General features: G+C 41.6%; 1 protein-coding gene across 1 annotated transcript; it reads right to left on the bottom strand.

The window, feature by feature from the left end:
- Window positions 1–2,821: 2,821 nt before the first annotated feature.
- On the bottom strand, window positions 2,822–5,322 carry LOC119028897 (C-type mannose receptor 2-like). Its single transcript, XM_037115332.1, has 5 exons — window positions 5,095–5,322; window positions 4,636–5,001; window positions 4,191–4,550; window positions 3,969–4,060; window positions 2,822–3,155 (listed from the first exon to the last, which is right to left on the bottom strand). Exons 1-5 carry the CDS (start codon window positions 5,132–5,134, stop codon window positions 3,024–3,026), a joined length of 990 nt encoding a protein of 329 aa, XP_036971227.1. The 5' UTR covers window positions 5,135–5,322; the 3' UTR covers window positions 2,822–3,023.
- Between the last annotated feature and the right edge of the window lie 16,655 nt (window positions 5,323–21,977).

The following is a 21,977-nucleotide window of genomic DNA, read 5'->3' as shown; positions in this document are numbered from 1 at the left end:
ACACTCATCTAACAAACCTGCAAATTTTCATACTGGCTATTGAGACGACAAAATCTGTTAACAGATGGAAAAACGTGACTGTCCAAACAGCAGAAAAGTGAAGCATCCCTTCAGTTAAACTGCTGGCAAAGTACTCATAACTGCTTCTGTGGAAGTTCATGCTGCAATAGTCATGTCAAGGACCATGAATGTGGGCCAGGGGTCTAAAATGGGGGGTCATATCCCTACTTCCATCTTCAGATTCTGCCTTCGTTTTGATTACAACTACTCACCTGTACACCTTTGTAGCTGCATCTTTCATGGTTTTGACGCTGTCATGTCGACAAGGATTTGTCAGACCAACAGTCAAATACACAAAAGCACCTGGCAAATTGCGCGAATCCACTTCTGTGTTAGTTCTCGCCACAAAAGGAGTCTCTGGGAACACGTTTATCATGATGACACACAATGACGCTGTCGTGGCAGGTAACGGAAAAGTCACATGCCTGCAAAAAATTACACTTAAATGAGTTTATTGCAAAGAGTGGCCACATGTTCTCAAGTCTTAGAAAAAACAATGATAATTCCCCATGGTTAATGGGAAACTGCGCTAAATGTGAGCTTTGAATTACAGAAGAGATGCAAAAAAAATAAATAAATAAGAAGAAAAAGAATCATTGCTTTCTTTGTATGTTTCAAAATGTTTGTAGGTTCAGTGTTTAAATACACATAAAAATGCCAAAAGATAAGTGAATGTACTTTAATCAACTTGCAAGTATGAAAGTAGTTGAACTACCAGCAAGCTACTGTAATATGTAGCTAAACAATTTGTTTTATTACACTAGTAGTAATTCACTACTCCCAAACATTAAGGTTTTAGTTAAATGAATTCCTCTTACTTTAGGCACGACACTCTCTCTGTGATATTTAAAATGAACTTGCCATCAGGAAACCAAAAGATGGCCTAGTTTGGGTATGGCTGCGGAGATTTTTCTGCCCCTCATTTCTTGTCCCCTCTATTGTATGTACAGTAAATGCTCTGCAGTGTTAATGCTCGGGACACCACAACACGGCTAAACTGTCCTAGGACCTGGTATTAAGGGGGCACAAGAAACTGAGAGCATGAGAAACTGAAATCCTCTAGTGAGACGAGGTGGTGGCGGCGGGTGGAGGGTACGGGGGCAGAGGCGGATTCCTCGCGGCCTCGTTCCCAGCTGTCACCAGAAGACTCACGTGCCTCCACCCTCCTTCCCAACCTGTCGGTCTCAACGCAGAGCCGCAGACTGGAATGCAGTGCCGCTCATATCTGGCCTCTCTGAAGACGTTGGCATCCCTCCAAGAGCTTGAGAGAAAGGCAGATGAAAGGAGAATGACAAAAGAGTCCAAAGAGAGGAAGGAGAGAGAGATCGAGGTGGAGACTGGGAGGGGCGAGAGAGACCGATACACAGAGAAATGCACGTTAAAGGATCATTTTATAAATCCGCTGCTCGGTTAAAGCCCACGATTTCCCATTGATTCGCATTTATTATATGTTATTCATTATGTTGCTGTTGTGGAGTGACAGAAGAGTACAGTTCCCAGGGTCAATCATGACAAAAAATGGACAGAGAAAATGGAAATCTAGAGCCACAGAAGAATTTAGAAAATATCATTACATGCATTTGTACCTGTCGTATGTTGAAAGAAAACCTTGACACATTGGAGGCCATATAAGTGTAATATGTTCAAAAAATCGGGAGGCTTTTTTTAATTTATATCAAGCTGTAACTTCCTGCATGGTGCGAACCCCCGCAGCAGTGAGAGGTCGACAGAAAATGTCAGAAAAAAGGTGGAGCAGAAATCTGTTTATATCAGTTCGTTCAAGCGAAGTGTAATGCTGGTAGGCTTTTCATGCTTGATTTCAACACGTGAAAAAAGATAAAAGGGGTGTGAAATGTGTCACTTTCTGTGTGTTGCCTTTGGTTTGAACTGACCTGGTTTTGTGGGCTCTAGCCTGTGCAAATAGTTTCAGAGTTATCTGCTGAGGTTTTGAAATATCTGCGGCCACCTCAGTACAATCAGTGTGACCGGAGTTTCATTTGTCGTGCTCCAGACAATGTGAAAAACACACCATGGAAACAATGTGCTGGTAACCATGGGTGATCCACAGACCTCACCGTGATCCCATTGTCTGGATATGAAATTAAGATTTGTACAAGTTTGTATGGATTAATGCTTTTTTTTTTTTTTTTTTTTTTTTCACTGGACACTGTAAGAGACTTATGTGTTTTTGTGTTCATAAATATTATAAACCTGAAAAAAAGCATAATGTGTCTAGAGGATGTGCCTCGTGTCAGTTCCTTTCTCTGCCCCACAAACAGAGGGCAACAGTAGCTGAGTAGTAGTAATGGAGTCCGCTAAAATAAACAATTTTTACTGTTGTACAGCACAACAGAGAAGTTACAAAGAGCCCCTTTCATCAATTTCTGATAAAACACATTGAGACACATTGGCTCTGATGCTGCAATCTGCATCATAACCCATAACTGATGTTGTCAAATAAATACACTGGGGCCAAAAAACGCAATATTTGCCTCCAAAATGTAGTGGCATGGAAGTATAAAGTAGTAGAATATGAAAATACTCAACTTAAGTACAAATACCTCAAAATTATACTTACTCCTTGAATAAATATACTCCATTAAATTCCATCACTGCCTGCATTTGGCTTCTGCTGGCACTAGTGTGCAGGTCAGATACACTGATGTTACACAGACCTGCTGTTGTCTGCATTGGTCACTTCAGAAGACAAAGTGCACTCAGCTAAGATGTAGCCAAAGCCACATCTCACATATGTGTTTTATTTTGAAGAAAACCTACATGTCATGAACACTTCACACAGTATAACATGAATGATGAGAGACAAACTCTTCTATGACAGTCTACAGGATGTATGCAGGGTCCTGGTTCAGCACTCAGCACAGTGATAATAGTGTACTCTATGTATGAGCAGATAGAATCAAAAGTCACCACACCTTACAGACACACAGAATAACAGTTGCATTTCAGAGCTCAGACTTTTTTCTTTTATTCCTCCGAGAGCTTTCTTCCTCCTTGTGGAAGACTTTCCCATCGGGCTGCTCTCTCCACTTCAGGGTGACTCCGCTCATTCTCTTCTCCGTCAACCTGACCTGGAGCTGGGAAACACAGGCCATTTTCAAACATCTTGAGCCTCGCTTAGCTTTAGCTTACGGTGACACAGGAAGTCAGTCACATCTGGCTCACAGAGCGGTGAGACTAAATAATGACATCATTATAAATGATGTGCAACGTTAATGTTTTTTGCATTAATTTGAATGGCAAGGATAAATTATATTATAATAGTTATTAACAACAATGGCTAACCGGATCACGGGCGCTTGTTAATGCCAGGGACAAACAGCTTCATAGTTTATAATAATGTAGCGCAGTTACGATAGAGACGTTTCAAGCTCGTTTTCATGGAGTCTGCACCACTTTTACTTATCAGCTGATGGTTTTCATGATGTCTTGTTTCAGGGGGTGCTGCATCCCCCTCTACACTGCTACTTCCCATGTTGATGTCACGAGAAAAAATGTAGTCTAATTTGTTTGTGCTCCTGACGCAGAAATCATTGTGCAATCGCAGTGGGATCACAGGTTCATATACAGGTCTTTTGTGAAAATTTGTCATGTTGACATGACAGAACAAAAAACACAGCCATTATGTTGCCATGATCCTTGTCATGATAACGACTCTGTATGCATTTGTTTTTTTATTCTTCTTTTGTTTTTGTGCCTGCTATGCATCTGGATTTTAAACTTTCTTCCTGCAAACATAAAATCAGGATGCAAAGCAGGCGCAAAAATGCATGAGTTATGGTCACATAAATAAACAAATGAGAGCAAGTTTTTTTATGAGTACTTTGCATCTGTCGTGGTTGTATGAATGTGTTAGTGTGTCAGGGTGGATTTTTCAGGGGAGTTCTCACCTGTTTCAGGATGTCAGCTTTCACAGCAGGGTCATTGAGATCCACAGAGGAGCCCCCTCGCTTTATCCTCAGCTTCACTATCTGCCTCTTCACTGTTGCATAGGCACAGAATGAGGAGAGAAATACAAGACGTGAGCTTGCCGTGGTGTTAGTTCTGTTCATTCCAGTGGTAAAAGATGAACCCAGTAAAAGTTGTAATGCCAACATGTAGAAACTGCTCACCGGGTGGTGGAGGGACACTGTAGCAGACAAACGGGAGTCGAGTTTCACACTGAAAAAACTTCCATTTTCCCGAATTCTGCAAAGCTGCAACACCACATACAACACTCATCGAGCCAACTGGGAGTGAGGCTCCTTCCCAGTGTCTGAACAAGGAGTTACTTGCATCAGACCAGTAACTGTTAGGATCTATGTGCAAACCAAACCATGGATATGCAGAAAGCGCCACTGCATGCATAGCCTGGTTCTCAGCATCACTCCTCACAGTGGCCAGGTCAGTGAATTTCTCCCTGCAGTACTTCTGAGCACTGGTCCAACTCATGGCCGAAGACACATAAACAAATTTAGGATCCTTCTGTGTTCCTGTAGTTTGGGAAGAACAAAAAACAAACACTCAAAATAATCAGTCATTAACAGATGAAGAAATAAGTCCTTTCTCTGTGCTTACCGTTATTACAGACAAATGGGTAGGACGATGAGCAGTCCCATCCCCACCATTGTTTGGTACTAGTGTCACTCATACCACATAAATAATTGCCCGGTGAGCCCGATCGCCAGTTCCTATAATCAGCTCCAGGCCCAGTGTAGTTGTCTGACCACCTCCAGTCAATATATTTGTACAGGCCAATCCAGACTTCAGAATTTAAGCCAGAAGGTGAAACCTTGCTGATGAGTTGGTTCATTTCTTCAGTGCTTTCAATGGTGGCCAGGTCTGTGTACGTCTCTCTGCAGTAGGTCTGAGCTTCAGTCCAATTCATAGGATCAGCCACATAGTGGTACTGATGGAGGAGGCACGAGGAGAAGATGCGCCACCCTAAGGACGACATCAGTTTTTAAAAACATAAAGTAGATCAGACCATATTTTTTTCTTCAGTGTTAAACAGTCAAGAGTAAAGAGTTGACTGACCTGACAGACAGATGACACCCAGCAAGATCCGCTTCATCATGCTGCTGCTCCGTGGACTGTCTGTGGTGATGTTCAGCACTATGAGGAAACACTACCTCTATACTTGCTCTCTGTTCTGGTCTTTATGCAAAAAAGCATTGTGGTGATAGACCTATGAAAATGTTTGTCTCCACAACACATTATCTTCACAGTCACTGTTTTCTCACGGGCATGTTTGTTTGATGGAGTCAGAACAGTTACTCCAAACTTTCCACTACACAGAAAGTCTTCCTTCCTCTGTAGATTTTTGCATATTTATGTCATGTAGTTTTTTTTAAAAAAAAAGTTTTAAATTTTGTTTCTTAGATGTAGGTCATGACAAGTTTTGTAAAAAAAACAAAAAAAACAAAAAAAAAACCCACCACACACTGCACCCTTTAACCAACCTGTATCATACAGTATGTTGCATATATTGCCACATGAAAAAAAAATCATATACATTTTATTCTGTAAATAAAATCAGTCTGTAATAAAGTGTTGTTTTGTAGTAGAAAGAGCACAAAGGACTGGCCTAGTAATGCACTGGAAAAAACAAACACTTATCATTAGAGGAGAAGCAGAAAAAAAGAAAACTGTTGGTCATGACATCAACATACTGTAGCTTGTCCGAAAAAAACAAAGAAAAAGAAATCACCGAGAGAATCTAGGAAGTTTTTTAAGGACACGACATCATCAAACAGGTACTCAACATTACACAAATAACATTAAAGCTGAGAAGAATACACAACACAAACATAATGATTCAAACGTGGAGACTATGTTGTTTTTAGTGATTGAGTCTATAACAACTAATGCAGATCCCACCGATGATGAAATAAATGTCGGCCAGACACGTGACCTAGATGCAGAACAATAGGAACAAGTAGGCAGAATAAAATCTAATTATTTCACTTTCGTACCAAAGAGCCATTATTGTGAAACTATTCCTTTTTGCCTTGTAGACCAAAGGAGCTTTCGGGCGTTTTTATTGAGATGATATGATTTTCATGTAGTGGTCTGTAGGTTTTCAACGAGGTTCTTCACTAAAATGCAGTGTCACACACTTGTTTTGTTTTGAGTCAGTGAGTACTGTCCTCGTCTGTCTGAGGGCATGCCAAATTTGATTTACGGTATTTTGGAGTAATCTTCTATCTTGGCCAGTAACCAGCCCTCTGGCAAATCCCTGCTCCGTGTATTCGTATCAGCGCTGGGGCTGCTTCTCTGTACCTGTGATGTGACCTCTGTGAACTTCCTGTGCAGCAGAACGGGAGAGAAGTGAAAAATCCCATCAGTTAAAGTGGGACCTTCTCAGTATGGAACACGTGAGTCCGTCTAACGTGCAGCACCCTCTAACAAAGGCAACGTGCTGTGGTGGACTGGAGGCAAAGTTTACATCAAACTAATGAATGAAATGGGTCTGTATAATCCTCTGCCTATATAATCTGTACGTTGCAAAGCTAAGAGGATTCCGGCGGAAATCATTATTACCATTTTTTCTCAAGCCGTTTCCAGTGATTTGGCTGATAATTATAATTAATGAGTGAATTGGGGAAAAATAAAAAATAAAAAAGGGCACTCGCATGTGAGCTTGAAAGTGACATTCGGAGACAAGGACCAGAAATTCTGCATGACAAACTGCATGAGCGTCGCTGGCATTTAGAGGAAAAGGGCTGCGTCGCATCCGAAAACGGGAACAGATCTCCCTCATGGAAACTCCACACAACAATGCTGCTATTCTGTTGCATCTTACTCAAATGAGAACATTTGCAGCGGTTTGGCACAATAGTTCACAAGTTACCGGGCCGGATCCCTCGAGGCTAAACCTGCCGAAACACATCCCAGCAGCACAAACTGCGGCGTGACTTCGATTAGGTTCACAAGGAATGTCCTTAATCCCTATGCACGTTGCGTTCCAGTCGCTTGCCAAATTCCTCACATTGTCTCCACCTCGTTCCCTCCACCTAACATAAAGGGGGAATGAAAAGGGGAGAAAATACAGCAGGTGAAAGTAGGTCAGAAAAGCCTTTCTGTGTCAAGTGCTGCATATGCATTAATGTGATTTAAAACAGCTGCAGCAGCGACAACAACAACAACAACAACCAGGTGGGATGAGAATCAGCTCAGCTACAAGGGCGTCCTCCCTTGAGAATGAAGGTTGTCGCCGCTGTCGCCGGCTTGGTGTCACTTATTGCACCTTTAATAAGCACTTCTGTCTGTGAAGAGTGAAGTGACAAAGAGACGATGGGGCTTGTGTGCGAGCATGAATGCGTGTAAGTCTGTGTGCGTGTGTGTGCGCGTGTGTTTGCCCGTACTCATGTATTATTCACGCTTGTGTCACAGGCTCTACGTTGCTTTTACTCGTATCGAGGTTTTCTACACTGGTTGCACGTGTTGTTGAGCAAATCCAATAATTATTATTATGACAGAAGTTAAATTTGGATGATTTTCCACCCTGACAGCCATAACATTAGTCGTCAAGGCCATTTTTTTTTCTTCTGACCAGTCAATAATATCAGCGTCTTCGGTCTAAAAATAATAGCCGTAGCCTTGTGTGCACATCGCAGAGCGTGTTCATTTGTTTATGTTTGTGTGGGTAGGAGTCACACGCACACGCACACACACACATTTACAGAGAGAGAGAAAGAATGTGTGTGAGAATGTGAGTGTTTGTTTTGCATGAGTCTGAGCCCTCATTGTTCAGAGGCTGCCTGTCTGCATGAACAACAGAAGCTCTCTTATCTCCGCAGCGGGATGGGAAACACAGGGTTTACAGCATTTGTGTTGCAAAAACCAGAGACACACGAGGCTGACTCCGTCCAACACGCAAATGTGCGGTTAAAAATAGAAGCCCAACACAGGATATCTGAAGCAGCCCGTCACCGAGCTTCTGCCTTTATGGTTGCTGTGTGGGAAACGAAAAAAAAAAGGGGCTGGGGGTTGTGGTTGGTGGAGCTGAATAAAGATTGTGCAGGCGTGAGGGTGATCCTCTTGTTGTTTTCTCTGTCTGTGACTCCACTTTCACTCAGTACCCCAGTGTGCGCCACCGAGGGAAACATCATGCACTCACTGAATTCTTATTTCTGGCCATTACCGTGCTTGGATTAGATTACTTTGATGTGACCACTGAATATAAATGACATGGCATTTTTTGTAATTAATGAAGTAGAATTACCGCCCCCCCCCCCCCCCCAAAAAAAAAGAAAAATTCTCTAATCTGAAAATGTTTGGATTTTCCGTTTTCAATGCAAATGAAAGCTCCATTACTAAAAATAGAAACAGACAACCTTCCAACTTTCACCTCTCCCAGTGTTCCCCGTAGTATTACTGTTAAAACACAGTGTTAGCAAAGTGGCTACCGCTAGCAGCCAGGCTCCTATCCAAAGCCAAAAACAACCTCAAAGATCTAATTTTCCCCTAGAAATCCTGATCTCAGTGCCATGAGAAGACAGAGTTAAACACCTGGTTGTATTGATAAAGTAGGCAGGCTCTGTAACTTTCTGATCTAGTAGAAAGAATGCTGGTTTTGAGCTGTCTCAAGTCCTGCTGGTAAGAGGAAACACATGTCAGCAGAGGAGCACTGCATATTCATAGTTTTGAATGAAAAGATTCACAATTCTAAAATCGCCATGTTTTCATTAAAATGGTAATAAAATAATTCTTGGTAATGTAATTATGGTTGATTAGAATTTGTAATATGATACAAATCTCAATCACATGCACATGAACATGTAGGTATCTGATCTTTTGCTTGTAAACCACAAGAGCATAAAATAAAATGTATATCCTGCAGAAAAAAAAAAGAAAAAAAAAAGGAGACCAGAGTGTAAAATAGAGTTCCGACTTTTCTGACAAAGCTTCCACAGGAAGAATTCAGGGTTCAGTATTTTGCTCAAGCTTTCTTTATTTGGTAATGTGATTACGTAATATCTTCAAACGTCTCTAAGACTGAAAAGATTAGGATTTATGGTTGAGAAGGCTGCAACAGTATAAAGTTGCAGTAATCCCATAATGGTAATCATTCTGTCAGTACACAGAAACGCCTAATCTGCAACACTGAGCTCCTGTGGTTTGGGGAGGAATAATGAGGTAAAACACCCTCACTGTCAGAATTTACATATGAAGGAAAATCTGATTCATCTGCACCTGGAAAGTCGTTCTGAATAACGTTTTGTCTTTATTAGGCAGTGGAATGTTGAGACAGGGAGGGCCGAACGTGTGTTACTGACTATGGGCCTCAAGAACTTGATGCTACATGATATGTGACTGAACACAACAGAGCAGAACAACAAAAGAGCAACACAAATCACAAGACATGTTATTTTTGCCACATGCTATGCATAAATCCAAATATGCAAGATTGGGAATGCTGGGAAAGCTTGATGGAGAAGCAGAGAAAGTAGCACTGGCAGTTTATTATAGGCTATACAAAAGAGATACGTTTTCAACTTGTTTTTTATGTTTAAACTCACTGAATCAGCAAGGCGAATCTTAAGAGGCAAAATGTTCTGTATTTTTGGGGGTGTTGGGCTAAAAAGAAGATTCCCCAAAGGTTTCTGTAGTCACCTTGGGAGAAGTTAAAAGGGAAGCTGCGGAGGATATCAGTGTTTGTGGAGGATCATAAAGTGTAAGTCAAGAGTTTGTGAAATAAATGGGAATGAGGACATTTAGGGCCAGGAAAAAAGTAATAAAGTAAGTAATAAAAATAAGTAAGTAATAAAAAAATAATCAATTCTAAAAAGCAACAGGAAGGCAGCTTAAGTTGTGAAAAACAGGAGCAATGCATCTCTCTGTGTATAAACAAGTGTTGGACAGTAGTCAAGACAACTAGACACAAAAGCACGGACAAGCTTGTGAGGTGACTATAAATGTTTAAACAGCGTCCACTTCAACAAGTCAGCAGCGTCATCAGGATCACTCACCCCTGAAATGCACACTCATGCACCAGCAGCAAAGCCACCGGGAGCATTCTGGGGTTCAGTATCTGGCACCCTGCGAAATGACACCGCCGTCCCTCCAGTCAGTGGATTATGTTCTACCTCCTGAGCCACAGCCTCCTCACTGTGTGTGGATATAAAACCTTTACTGTCACTTAAAGAAACTAATCTGAACACATGCAAACCGGGATTACATTTATGGTTATGACAGACAACTCAGTGACACTGTCTCTCTCTCTCTCTCTCTCTCTCTCTCTCAGTATAGAGTATGTTACTAAAAGACATTGTCGGTACTGTTTTGTGTATATAAACATCTGTGTGCACATCAACATGTGTTGTTAGTGTATGTGTGTGGTGATGGATTTATTTATTATTTTGTGCATGTCTGGTTTTGTATTCTTCACATTTAGTAGCTGGTAAGGTTTATTTTTTGTCTTGTCTCTCTCAGGTGCCTTTAAATGTGACTTTAGGTTTGTGTGGCTGTGTGTGTGTGTGTTTTTGTCTCTCATCCGTGCTTGTTTGTCCTCTCAATTCTTCTCTTCAAGCAATATAAATGTTGCACTGCAGCCTCCCGGGTCTGAACTGACACGTTCACAAAGCTGTGATTTATCACTCCAAATGGATGTGTGCGTTTTCTGTGTGTGTGTGTGTGTGTGTGTGTGTGTGTGTGTGTGTGTGTGTGTGTGTGTGTGTACGTGTGAGAGTGTGTGTGTGTGTTACAAGGGGACATTAAAAACAGATGCAGAATGAGGGACATGGCCAGAGCAATGGGTTCACAAACACATAAAGATTTAGATAAAAATGTTCAAACATGCACAGACACACACACGCACACACACACACAGGAAGTGTGATAGATGAACAGGCGTCATGGCGGAAGGCAGTGGGGGCCAGAACAGAGCTCTGCACTGAAATGTTTTCCTCGATTCAGTGACCTGCGCTCTCCAACCTCCCACATCACCTTTGACCCGCCTCCAAATATATAGCGAGGACTTTTTCCTTTCTTCCGTTTTCAAACTTTGTCGCCGCAAAAGAAAAACAAAACACTTAATCTCAGCCAGTCCCTGCAGGAAGGCTCAATAGCTTTTGCATTGGTAATTTTTACTATTGGTGTCATCATCTTCTGACATAATTACTAACTGAAATAAGACAGAGGAATGTTGTCATTTGGTTAAATTTAAGAGAATATAGAGACAGACCTTCTATATTTATTTGATAATGACAAAATGGTAAGACTGTGTTGAGTTTATATTCAAAGTTTGATGATTTCTTGAGGAAAACTGATCTGTTTAAGTAAATGTTGGAACATATTGTTGACTTTCTTGGCAACAGCTGGATTAGAACATCTAATGAGTAAAATGATGCTATAGTCAGCAGTTGGTTAGCTTAGCTTGGCACAGTGACTGGAAACAGGAAAAAACAGCTAGCTTATTCCAAGGCCAGGCCACGAATCTACTATTTAGACTTCGGATCAGTGGCGCCACTCGGCCTTGCTTTCCTCTTTCCTCTTTGCCACTTTCCTCGAGCCCAGAAAAACGATTTGAAAAGCTGTGACGTCATCTCAAAAAAAAGTCTACGGGCACTCACATGCAGAGCCAACTGGAGATACACAACTGTGCAAATTCAGTCGGCTTCACGTCCACAAAGTAATCCCCGGAAGCTAGAAAACGTTTTGGGCACATGCGCTAGGTAAGCAATTCTCATTGGACTACATAGGCAACATGTCTGTCTTCACTATCCAGTTATTCTTAGAATTGAGGGGGTTTCAGGGAACAGTAATTTCCTGGATTCTGGGTTTCAGAGACAGACAAAGCTGAGAGCTTTGGACAGAGCCAAGCTAGCTGTTTGCCCCAAGCTAAGTCACCTGGCTGCCGGCAGTAGCTTCAAATATGCAGGGTACAGATGTGAGACTAATTTCAATTTTCTCATCTAGAACCTCTCAGGAAGAAAGCAAATTATTACAGTAAGTTTGATTTTCATTCGTATTGAAAGGTAGACAATAAATATGTTTTTGCATATGTGACCTGCTGAGTTTCAGTTTCAACAAACAGGAAACAGATTAGTATGTTGTCAGTCTGAATAGTGGCCCTCTAACTTCGCACCGTCCTCTGTTGTTGAAGCTGAAGGCCTTGCTTCATACATCTACAGGACTAAAATAGCCATCGCAAAACTGTAAACAGGAAACAAGACGGAGGTTTCGACTATGTGTGTCTTCAGCGACAGTGTGTGTGTGTTTAACTTCCTCTGCCACCTCTGTCTTTATTTGTCACTCTCTGTCTGAGTCATTCATCATCTCTCACTTGCTGCTCTCACTCAGTGGAGATAAGAATAGTCCCATTGGACTTGTCTTGCTATCTTAGAAAGTGTGAGTATATATGTGTGTGTGTGTGTGTGTGTGTGTGTGACCTCTCTCCAACAGGATCCGCCGACCCCGTGCACACTCAGGACTGCAGCATCAGCTGACGGTGGCGCCACGCTCTTCGGAAATTTAAGAAATGGACTTCCACTCGTACATTGTGCTGCTCAGGCCTGGTTCAGTCAACAAGACAAGACAATGGCTCCAGCCAGATAATTAACTGATGTTCAGGATCATTACAAGGAACACCTCTGGAAATATTTACACAAAAGCAAAAATAGAGTTGAAAAACCTGGGGAGCAGCCAGCAGGGAAGTGTGAGGGAGTTCCAAACACTGGCCTCCCCCTGCTTCCTTTTAATCACTTAGCTGACAGTCTTATCCACAGTGATTTACAGAGAGAGCTGCAGTGGAATACACTCCAGTTTTGTTATCGTAAATGACATGCAGACAAACAAACGAACAGAGTGTTCTTTTGCGATACTTTTTAGCCCACATCTGAGTGTTGTCCATCCAAAAACCTCTCATGGCACTTTTAAGATCTTTGTCAGCAAAATATGAGATTGTGTTCAGGACAACTTGCATTTTTGTTGTTATTTAGATCCTTTTTATGGAAGTACAAAAATGACCCAAATTACTGTCTTGTTATCATATTTACTGAAATCTAAGCAGTTTATCATCATGCTTTCATGTGTGTTATATAATTATCCTATGTTTGAAAAGTAAAACACAAAGAAACCATTCTGTGTCGTTATAAATACTTGCGTTACAAAAAGCCTTAAACTGTAGACATGTGTTTGGAAACCATTAAAGCGTCAAACTGTTTGGATTAGACCGCCGACTTTGCCAGAAATGAATCAGTGTGAACATTTCTCTCTCCTTAATTCAGAAACCAGAGAACTAAGACAATCAATCAATCTGATGTGTTGAGGATGTGTTGATTTTAACTTTCACAGAATGGGAACCTGATATTGAATAAACTTCTTGACAGTCATTAATAACAAGTTCAAATACCTGCAGCACACAGTTCAATCATCCAACAAAAGAAAACGTCTAAAGACAGCTTCACTTTTAAAAGGCAGATATTCAGTGCCTTCATATTTCTTTTGAAAAGAAAAGTCAGCCTGGTCTGCTCTGCAGTTGTCTGATATTAGATGATGTGTTTGCATGGTTAATTCAATTCAGTGAGCATCTGCAGATGTTAGAGGAGGAAGTGAAACTGAAGAGAACTTGAATAAAACACTTTCTCACACCACAGCATCTCTGTTCCATTGCTTGTCGGTTTGATTGCTCTGTGAATGGAAATGTTTGCTGTGCGCATTCGGATGGGGAAACTATTTGAACACGTATTTTGATTATTGATCATCAGAGGAAACGCACATTGTGTGCATGTAAGGAAAGTTTGTGAATTGAACGAGTAACTGAATCTATTTGACAGAGTAATATCATTCTGACTGCATCATATTGTGACTAGTGTGGCAGCTTGGATTTAAGGTGGACAGAGCTTAAGGTGGCTTTGCTGAAATTGCCACAAAATTACTTTTGATACATTCGCACATTTAAAGATGTGATATGTAAAACTGCTGCTTACAGCTTTTGAAAATTAACAGATTAATTTTCAACAGAATGTGGAACAACATCGCGTCAAAGACTTTCATGTAATGTTAACCCGCAGCCTGACAGCCTCTTCCTCCCAGTGGTTGCCCTGCTAGTGGTGTAAATGGCAACACTGACCTGGTAGCAGCAAGGCCAACTGAGCTAACAAGCTAACAGCAGCTGACTGCAGGTCATGGATGTATAAAACGTTAGCAGTTAGCAAGTAGCAGGTACTGCTCCTATTTGTTGGGAATTCATAAAGGTGGTCACTTCTTATACATTGCACCTTTAATATCAGACACTTAAAGACTTTTATTCAAGTACTGTTCATAAAATCACCACACACTGAGGGGCTGTACTGAGGAGCTGATCCCTGGAATTAGATTTCGAAAGCAACAGGTTGTTGTCGAGGGCCTGGGGCCCGACACGTCATCAGATTAAAGTGGAAAATAGCGTCACAGCCTGAGTCTGTGACGCTATTTTCTGCTTTAATACCGAGAGTTCAAACATATCCAATTCCCCTTTAAGTAAAGGTTCTTAACTGCCATCAGCTCACTTAAGGTGTCAAGTAAAATAACCTCTATGGCTGAACAGCATTTTACTGTTGTATCTGGTCGAGTTGAAGCTTGTTTTATCTACTTTTTACAGGTGGTTTACTGCAGTAGTTCCCAACCTTGAGACTGAACCTCGCCCAGTTAGTCATAAAGTATGATGAAGCACTAAATAAGAAAACAAACACAGTTCGGGAAATGTTATTGACAATATGTGATTAATTGCGTCACTGCCTCCATTTAAACATCTTTGTCGCTGTTTCATATTTTGTTTTATCTCTCTGTATTCAATGTGACTTGTTCTATTGATCTTGAACTACATGTTTTTATATTATTTTTTTTGCACATGCAGACCAGGGGAATCGAACCAACAACCTTCCGATAACAAGACGCTGGCTCCACCCTCTCAATGACTTGCTAGTTTTGCACCTATATTGTGTGGTATTGTATTTTGTGAAGCACCTGGTAACCAACTTTTGAAAGGTGCTATGAGATGATTGTTGGTCATACTATTAATAATATGCTCTATTGTGAAATATTGGAATTATCTGGGAAGTTTAGACGGGGAATCAGTCTTTTATTCAACAAATATTTGTATATGTTTTTTAACAGGGGAGATTACAAATATAGGCTGTGAAATTACACTGTATGTATACTGGAGTAAAAAGCATAAAGTAGAAATATTTCCCTCTGAAACATAGGAATGGAGTAGAAAAATACAGTAGCAAAACATGTTATCATTCAATAAAAGTGGGCGATGAGAGAATCCACGCTGAACTGTGCCTCTCCCATGTCACCTGTCTGCATGTACGTACATGTTCACAGCTGCTCGTGCACATCTGCATACGCATAGCACACATGCACACCCACATGCTTCCACACATGCACGCTCCAGTCGCCTGCCACACCCAGCAGAGCCTGATCCGTGTCTGGCTCCTGTCCTGCACCGTCCTCTGTCTCTGCTGATTAGCTGCACGGCTGAGGAAGTCTTACAGGAGACGACACAAACAGCGCTCTGCTCCGACTTGGCCCTCGTGTCTGGGCTATTTCCAGCCGCCGCCTGGCCTCAGGAAGCAGCCCAGAGCGAGAAGAAAGAAAGCAGAGGACCCCGACTCCCGTCTCCTCTTGGCTGGGGCTCATGTCCTTAGTGACTCCGGATAAGAGCCCTCCAGAGGTGTTTAAATCAGCGCGGCCTCTGAAGACAACAACCTGTTCGTGAACCCCAGAGCTTTGTTTAAACTGGGACAGTAAAGGATCGCTCTTTTAGATCAAAATCAACACAAAGGGCCATTGATGTTCCAGGACGCTTGGGCATTGTAATGTTGTTGACAGTACAGCTGACTGAGCAACTTTTTTTGTTGCACTCTAACCCTGCAACATAGAAAGTTTTACTACTGTGATAAATAGCTTTTTTCCCCCCTATTTTATTTGAAAGCGTACCTTTCAGTGACTTACTGCCTGTTGTAAATCTGCTCTGTCATCGTTCACCCACTTACTCACAGTTACACAGCGTCACGTCAGCAGGTGTTGTCTTCCTCACCGTCCCCACCCATATGTTCTCTGAAGAACCAACCTGGCAACCCTCCAGTCACCCCGATCTGCCTTTGCCACTGGTTCATTACATCGCGTCTGTGTCACTCAGACATCTCTCTGCTGCTGTCATTAGTGGTGGCCTTCACAGTCACTAACATGTTTACCAGAACCCACACTTATCCCAAGGAAAGGGATGTGTGCGTGGTAAGTGAGGAGGGGTGTGACTCTAGGTAGCGTGTATGGAGTTTCCATAAGGTATTTTTACCAGCAGCCAGGTTCTAAGTAGAGGGCTAAGAGTGAGAGATAATCACAGGGGTCCTGACTTCAGTTAAGTCTAAACCGCGACTCAAGGAATAAACTGCTGGAGAAGTTAGAAGCAGTCGAGCCCCTGAAGAAATGAACTGAGTTGAACCAGAGTGCACTCCGAATGCCTCACATTTTCAAAGGAGTTCAGAGTGGATGATTTCTGATGCCTTGAAACATGGTGTCTGTGAGGCGGAAATCACCACCTGGGAGAGAGATAATGTCTATCCCACTTCTGTATTTATCACGCATGTTTTACGAACTGATACTGTTATCAGTGTGACCACAAGGGAGCGAGCACGTGGGGCTTCCCGGGCCAGACCTATATATATATATATGTGTGTGTGTGTGTGTGTTTCACTGAGAGTGTAAGACCGGTGGAGATATGAGCCTGTAATGTAGCTACTTCCTGCCAGTTAATGGCTGATGAGACTTTTCAGACAGATTTATGTTCTCAGTGTTTTATACTGTAGTGTACATAACGCACGGTACTCTGTTGACCCCTGCTCTTCATGAATTAACCAGTTTTTCTTCAGTCTAAAATCATAAATGTAAGCTTATAGACATTTTTTAAATGATTTTTTTTTCATCCTTTGAATTCTGGTTGATAGATAGATAGATAGATAGATAGATAGATAGATAGATAGATAGATAGATAGATAGATAGATAGATAGATAGATAGATAGATAGATAGATAGATAGATAGATAGATTGATTGATTGATAGATAGATCTTGCATTTCAGTGATCCCCCAGCAGTCTGGTTAAGATTGTGTTTTTGCTTAAAACACCTGTTGTCACCACAAACCCGGCTGGACATTGTCCTGAGGTCTCCTTAAAAATATCCAGCCATGTCACACTTGTAAGACGTTGGAACACAATCCTGACGAAGCCATTGCCATACATGAATGTGACCATCATGTGGCTGTCAATCCGTTTATGTTGCATTGATTAAAAATGAATTAAAGTGCCCATGTTCTTAATCAAGGAACATGTAACAGTGTGGCTCACTGGGAGGTTTTCAACAGTTTTGGTACATCAATGGAGGATCAACTTATTTCAGGATTTGCGGATGTTCTTCTTTTCACAAGGCTTGTTGGCAATAAGAAAAATAATGACGAGCCCTGGATCTGTTTTTACCGAAGTCCTGCTCAGCAGTCAGCAGGCGATATTGCGAGTAACGCTAATACTCTGCTGCCTGCTGCTGTGAGGGCTGTAAAAGTGAGAAATTCTGGCACAGATGAATACAACTGTTTTCGTGTGTTAAATTTCAACGTTCGCCTCCTGCTGGCATCCAGGACGTTCTGCTGACTGTAAGAAAACCTTTGGAGCCGGTAATCAGTGTGACCGGCTTGATTCTGTGCCAGCTGACAGGCAGGATGCTGCATGTTTGCTGCACAGCAACTCCCTGGTGGCTGTGAACGCATTCCTCACAACACACTCATTACTAGTTTTAGACAACATGACATAACATGAGTGACTGAGTATGTTTTTTCCCCCCCAGGAGTTTCTCAGATTGATAGTGAAATCTTGCCACTTCTGTGTAAATCCATGAATCACTGTCTTGTGATGACAAGGCGGTTCCTTCTGCTTGCTTTCTACAGGAACATACATCATGATTTCAAGTGAAATCGATGACTAATGTGTGCAGGATGAGAATTTCAACATGTAAAGTCTGTTGTTAACTTCTTATCTGATGATCCCACCTGTTTCCAAAAAAAGGACCCAGTAATTCCAAAGGATTTGTTTTTTTTTCTCCTGTACTTCTGCTTTACTTTTCTTTTGTCATTTACGGTACAAAGACTGACATCTCAGTGACACATGACTCCTGCCTCTGATTCATGAAGCACACAGCTGGTTTACTCATCTTCACCTGACAGTCCTGGTAACCATTTTTTTTAAAAATCATTTTGGCAATCCGTCTTGAAATCAATATTTCCTAACCTGTTAATTCACATTTCAAAACTAGTAAAATTGTAACATTATGTAGAAAGTGGCATTGTGTGCGATTTGCCCCCCCACCCACAGTTTCTGAGCTCGACACCACTGTCGTACATACAAATCCCTTGTCTGTCGCAGTTTGCCAGGTGTGATGTAGACGCTGACTGCAAACAAAACTCATTGCATTAAAACAATGTTATGTGTCGAAAACTTGTACATCGAAGTAACGTGTATGAATGTAACGCTGTGATACTACTCTCTCCCTGAAGTTACATGGTGCAGAAACAAGTGATGGGGGGGGGGGATGAGAGAGTGGCTGAGACAGAAACCCTTCACGCTATTGCAAGACACTGAACCATCAACACGATTCTGAAGCTGTTATTTTGAGGTCAAACAGTTACATAAAGTGCCATAATTCAAGACAGTGCTTTTGTAAATGAATCAAAGAAGAGAATGCAAGCAGGTCCAGTGAGAACAGGTGGTTCTGACATCAGTAGCATACAGAAGTGTTGTTACCCTCGACAGCACAATGCAGCCTGGTGGTGACACAGGACACAAACCTTGCATGTGTCCTTGCAGGTATCTTACGATTAACAAATGAAGGAAAAAGGATCTTTTAGAAGATACATGTCATGTGTCCGGGACAGGTGCCTGGTAGGTATCAGTCTTTAGTTATGTGTTCTTTCAGCAGGGAGGATGTAGTTTATCTGGATGTGCCACAGACTGCCTGAAGAACCTGAACTGAACTGTGTGTGTTCATCATTAAGATCTCATCTTCCGACACATACACAAACCCTGACTCTCTCTTTCCGGTCGCCAGAATAAATGGACTACCTGTGAAAATGTATCTTGGTTCCCTGGAAACAAAATCCTTCTTTTGTCTGAATCAAATGCAAAAATCAGCCTAACCAGGCATTAGTGGCCTCAGTGCCTGTGTCTTTTCAGTGCATCTGTTCACTGCAATTGTGTAACAGCAGATGAAAACAACACAAACAGTCCCTCTCAGTGGGTTTTTTATAGCAAGGCCTCTGTAGTAATTATATGAGGAGGGATTTAATAATGCTTTGCTGCAATTTATCCTCAAGCCTTACAAAGAACTGGTGTTGTCTACAGGTAGAGATGGGCCATATAAATGGAATTACACAACAGGAGATGGTGTCATATCTCAGCGGAAGTAAAGACCTTTCACTGAGGGATGTGTAATGTGTGTCTGTAATAAGCACAAAATAAACACGGTGCCAGAAACACATTTTAGCATTTTACATTTCTGCAAACCAAGGATATGTTCAAATGTGTATGTGTCACATGTATCAGAGACGGCTACGCTAAAAGCACGCTCTGATGTCGGAGCGTTGGTTTGGTTGGTTGATTCTGCCCCTGTATACAACGTTGCCACGAGATCATATTGAAAATTTGAAAGAAGAAACATACATTGCCAACATTTATTGCGGTGACTGGGTTGCACAGCAGCCTGGAAACACTTTGCATTTGATTTTGTTTGGAGTATAATGTGATCCTGTGTCCACACTGTGAGGAAGGGGTCATATTATAAAGGCTACTCACACTAATGACTTTCCTACTGCTCTGTCCACCGAGCCATTCAGGGGAGAGCTCATATTCCAGGTTGGTACGGTGTGGAGCAGTAAAAAGGCTTTGTTGATCTCTGTACGGGCAAGTTTTATCACCCATACCTTTATATGTCTGACAAGCAGAGGCCCATCCCCAGCCAGCCTATTCCCCTTACTTGATGAAAAGTCAGAAGACGTTTCTCTGTTACGATGCCCGTGGGAGGGAGGCATCGACTCCCGGCTCAGATTAAAAAAGTAGAAGGGATTCATCTGAAAAAAATTAAACCTGCTTGGTGCACTGCATGTGTTGAACCCTGGGGCAGACACAAGGAGAAGGTAACACACGAAAGCACAACAAATACTTCACTCCCTGCAGACACTGTCACATACAGGATCATCACAGGAACATATGGTCTGTGGCTGGTAGATTGTGAGGGATGTCACGGCAGGCGATAAGGAAAAAGAAGCAGCAAGAGGCACATAGAGGTTTAATCGTGCTTGCTGCATTTCTCTTGAAACCGCCTGTTCCAGCCTGTAGCCTTGTGGTACACCTTAGTCGACGATACAATCATGAAACAATATCACCCTCTCCCTTTTTGTCATGTGTAATTGTACTTCTGTGCAGTGATGGGATTACACTACTTTTACATGACTTTTACCAATATAACAGCAGCAGCAGTGCTGTAAAAAAGTACCTAAAACCCAGACATGAGTAAAAGTGATGATATTGTATTAAAATATTACTTTGGAAAAAGTGAATAGTCATAACGTATCTGGTATTAAATTTACCTAAGTATTAAAAGGTCAGGTTTAAGTAGCTTACGTAGCACACATACAGCGTGTATTTAAAAGCCTATCATACTAAAGGTCGACGTGTTATTGGCCCGACTGATTATCAGATCCGATATTCAGCATTTTTCTGGTCATTGGGATCGGCATGTTATTTACACTGATAAAATGAATTAATTTGAAAATGTGTTGCTTTGGCTCTGATTCAGCATGTTATCTGGAAAGTAACTAGTGTGGTTACAGTTTTACACGGGAACTTAATATCCTTACCATCGATCAATCCGGGAAAACCGTACTCAGCTCAACCTCCTCAAGATCAGTCCATGTGCATGTGTCCTGTTATCGGAATCAGATGAAATATTTCTGAAGTCCAGGCGCTGTGTGGAACTGTGGACTTTCTCACCCATTGTTGTCTTAAAAACTGGAAGTAGAATATTTGCCTCCATAGTGTAGTGGAGTAGAAGTATATGTAGCAGGAAACTGAAGTACTCAAGTAAAATAGTCGAGTAAATGCACTTAGTTACATGCCATCGCTGGTTATACTTTACATTTTGGAAGTAACTTTTCCAACACTGTCACAGAGTGGCTGCTGTGTTGCTGTATGTGTTGGTGCTACAGTTAAAGTTAGATTTTTTTTTTTTTTACAACCCATGTGTTATTACACTAAAACAGGTCTTTCAAATCAAATCTCAAATCTCCTATCTGTTGAGCTGGATGTCTCACTGTGTTACACTGTAGCATCTGCAGCGGACGGTAAGACCCTCCAGGGCTGTACCTGCATCCACACAACACTCTGCACATACAAACCACTCTCTCTCACACACACACACACACACACACACACACACACACACACACACACACACACACACCGACTGTGGCTGATGCAATCTGCTGAAATCACCTCACCTCATGTTTTTACCTGAGGAACCCCAGCAGGTCAAGAACAAAATGTGGAGCAGCTGCATTTTCGAGGAAGTGGGTACAGTATTAATGAAATATTTATCAGTAGGATCAGATGAAGAGTTGAATGGTTCTGCTGTGCTGAGAGACATAAAAGTGTCAAAATGCTGAGGAGACTCAGTAGGCTGCATCTCCATGCCCCTCGACTATTCAGAGGGCTTTTTGTTTGCAGTATTTGTGGTTTAGATTGTGATATATTATAAAAGATAAATTATAATATGCTAAATAGATACTAAAAAGAAACAAGGCACAGGCTGTATGATACAAGGAAAAAAATACAAAAGTAAGTAAATTAGATACGGTAGACTCAGATTACACAGATTGAGGATAATC

Source organism: Acanthopagrus latus, chromosome 11 (assembly GCF_904848185.1).
Source record: "Acanthopagrus latus isolate v.2019 chromosome 11, fAcaLat1.1, whole genome shotgun sequence".
Lineage (NCBI taxonomy): Eukaryota > Metazoa > Chordata > Actinopteri > Spariformes > Sparidae > Acanthopagrus > Acanthopagrus latus.
The sequence above is the reverse complement of the archived record's forward strand: the minus strand, read 5'-3'. Positions and strand labels throughout refer to the sequence as shown.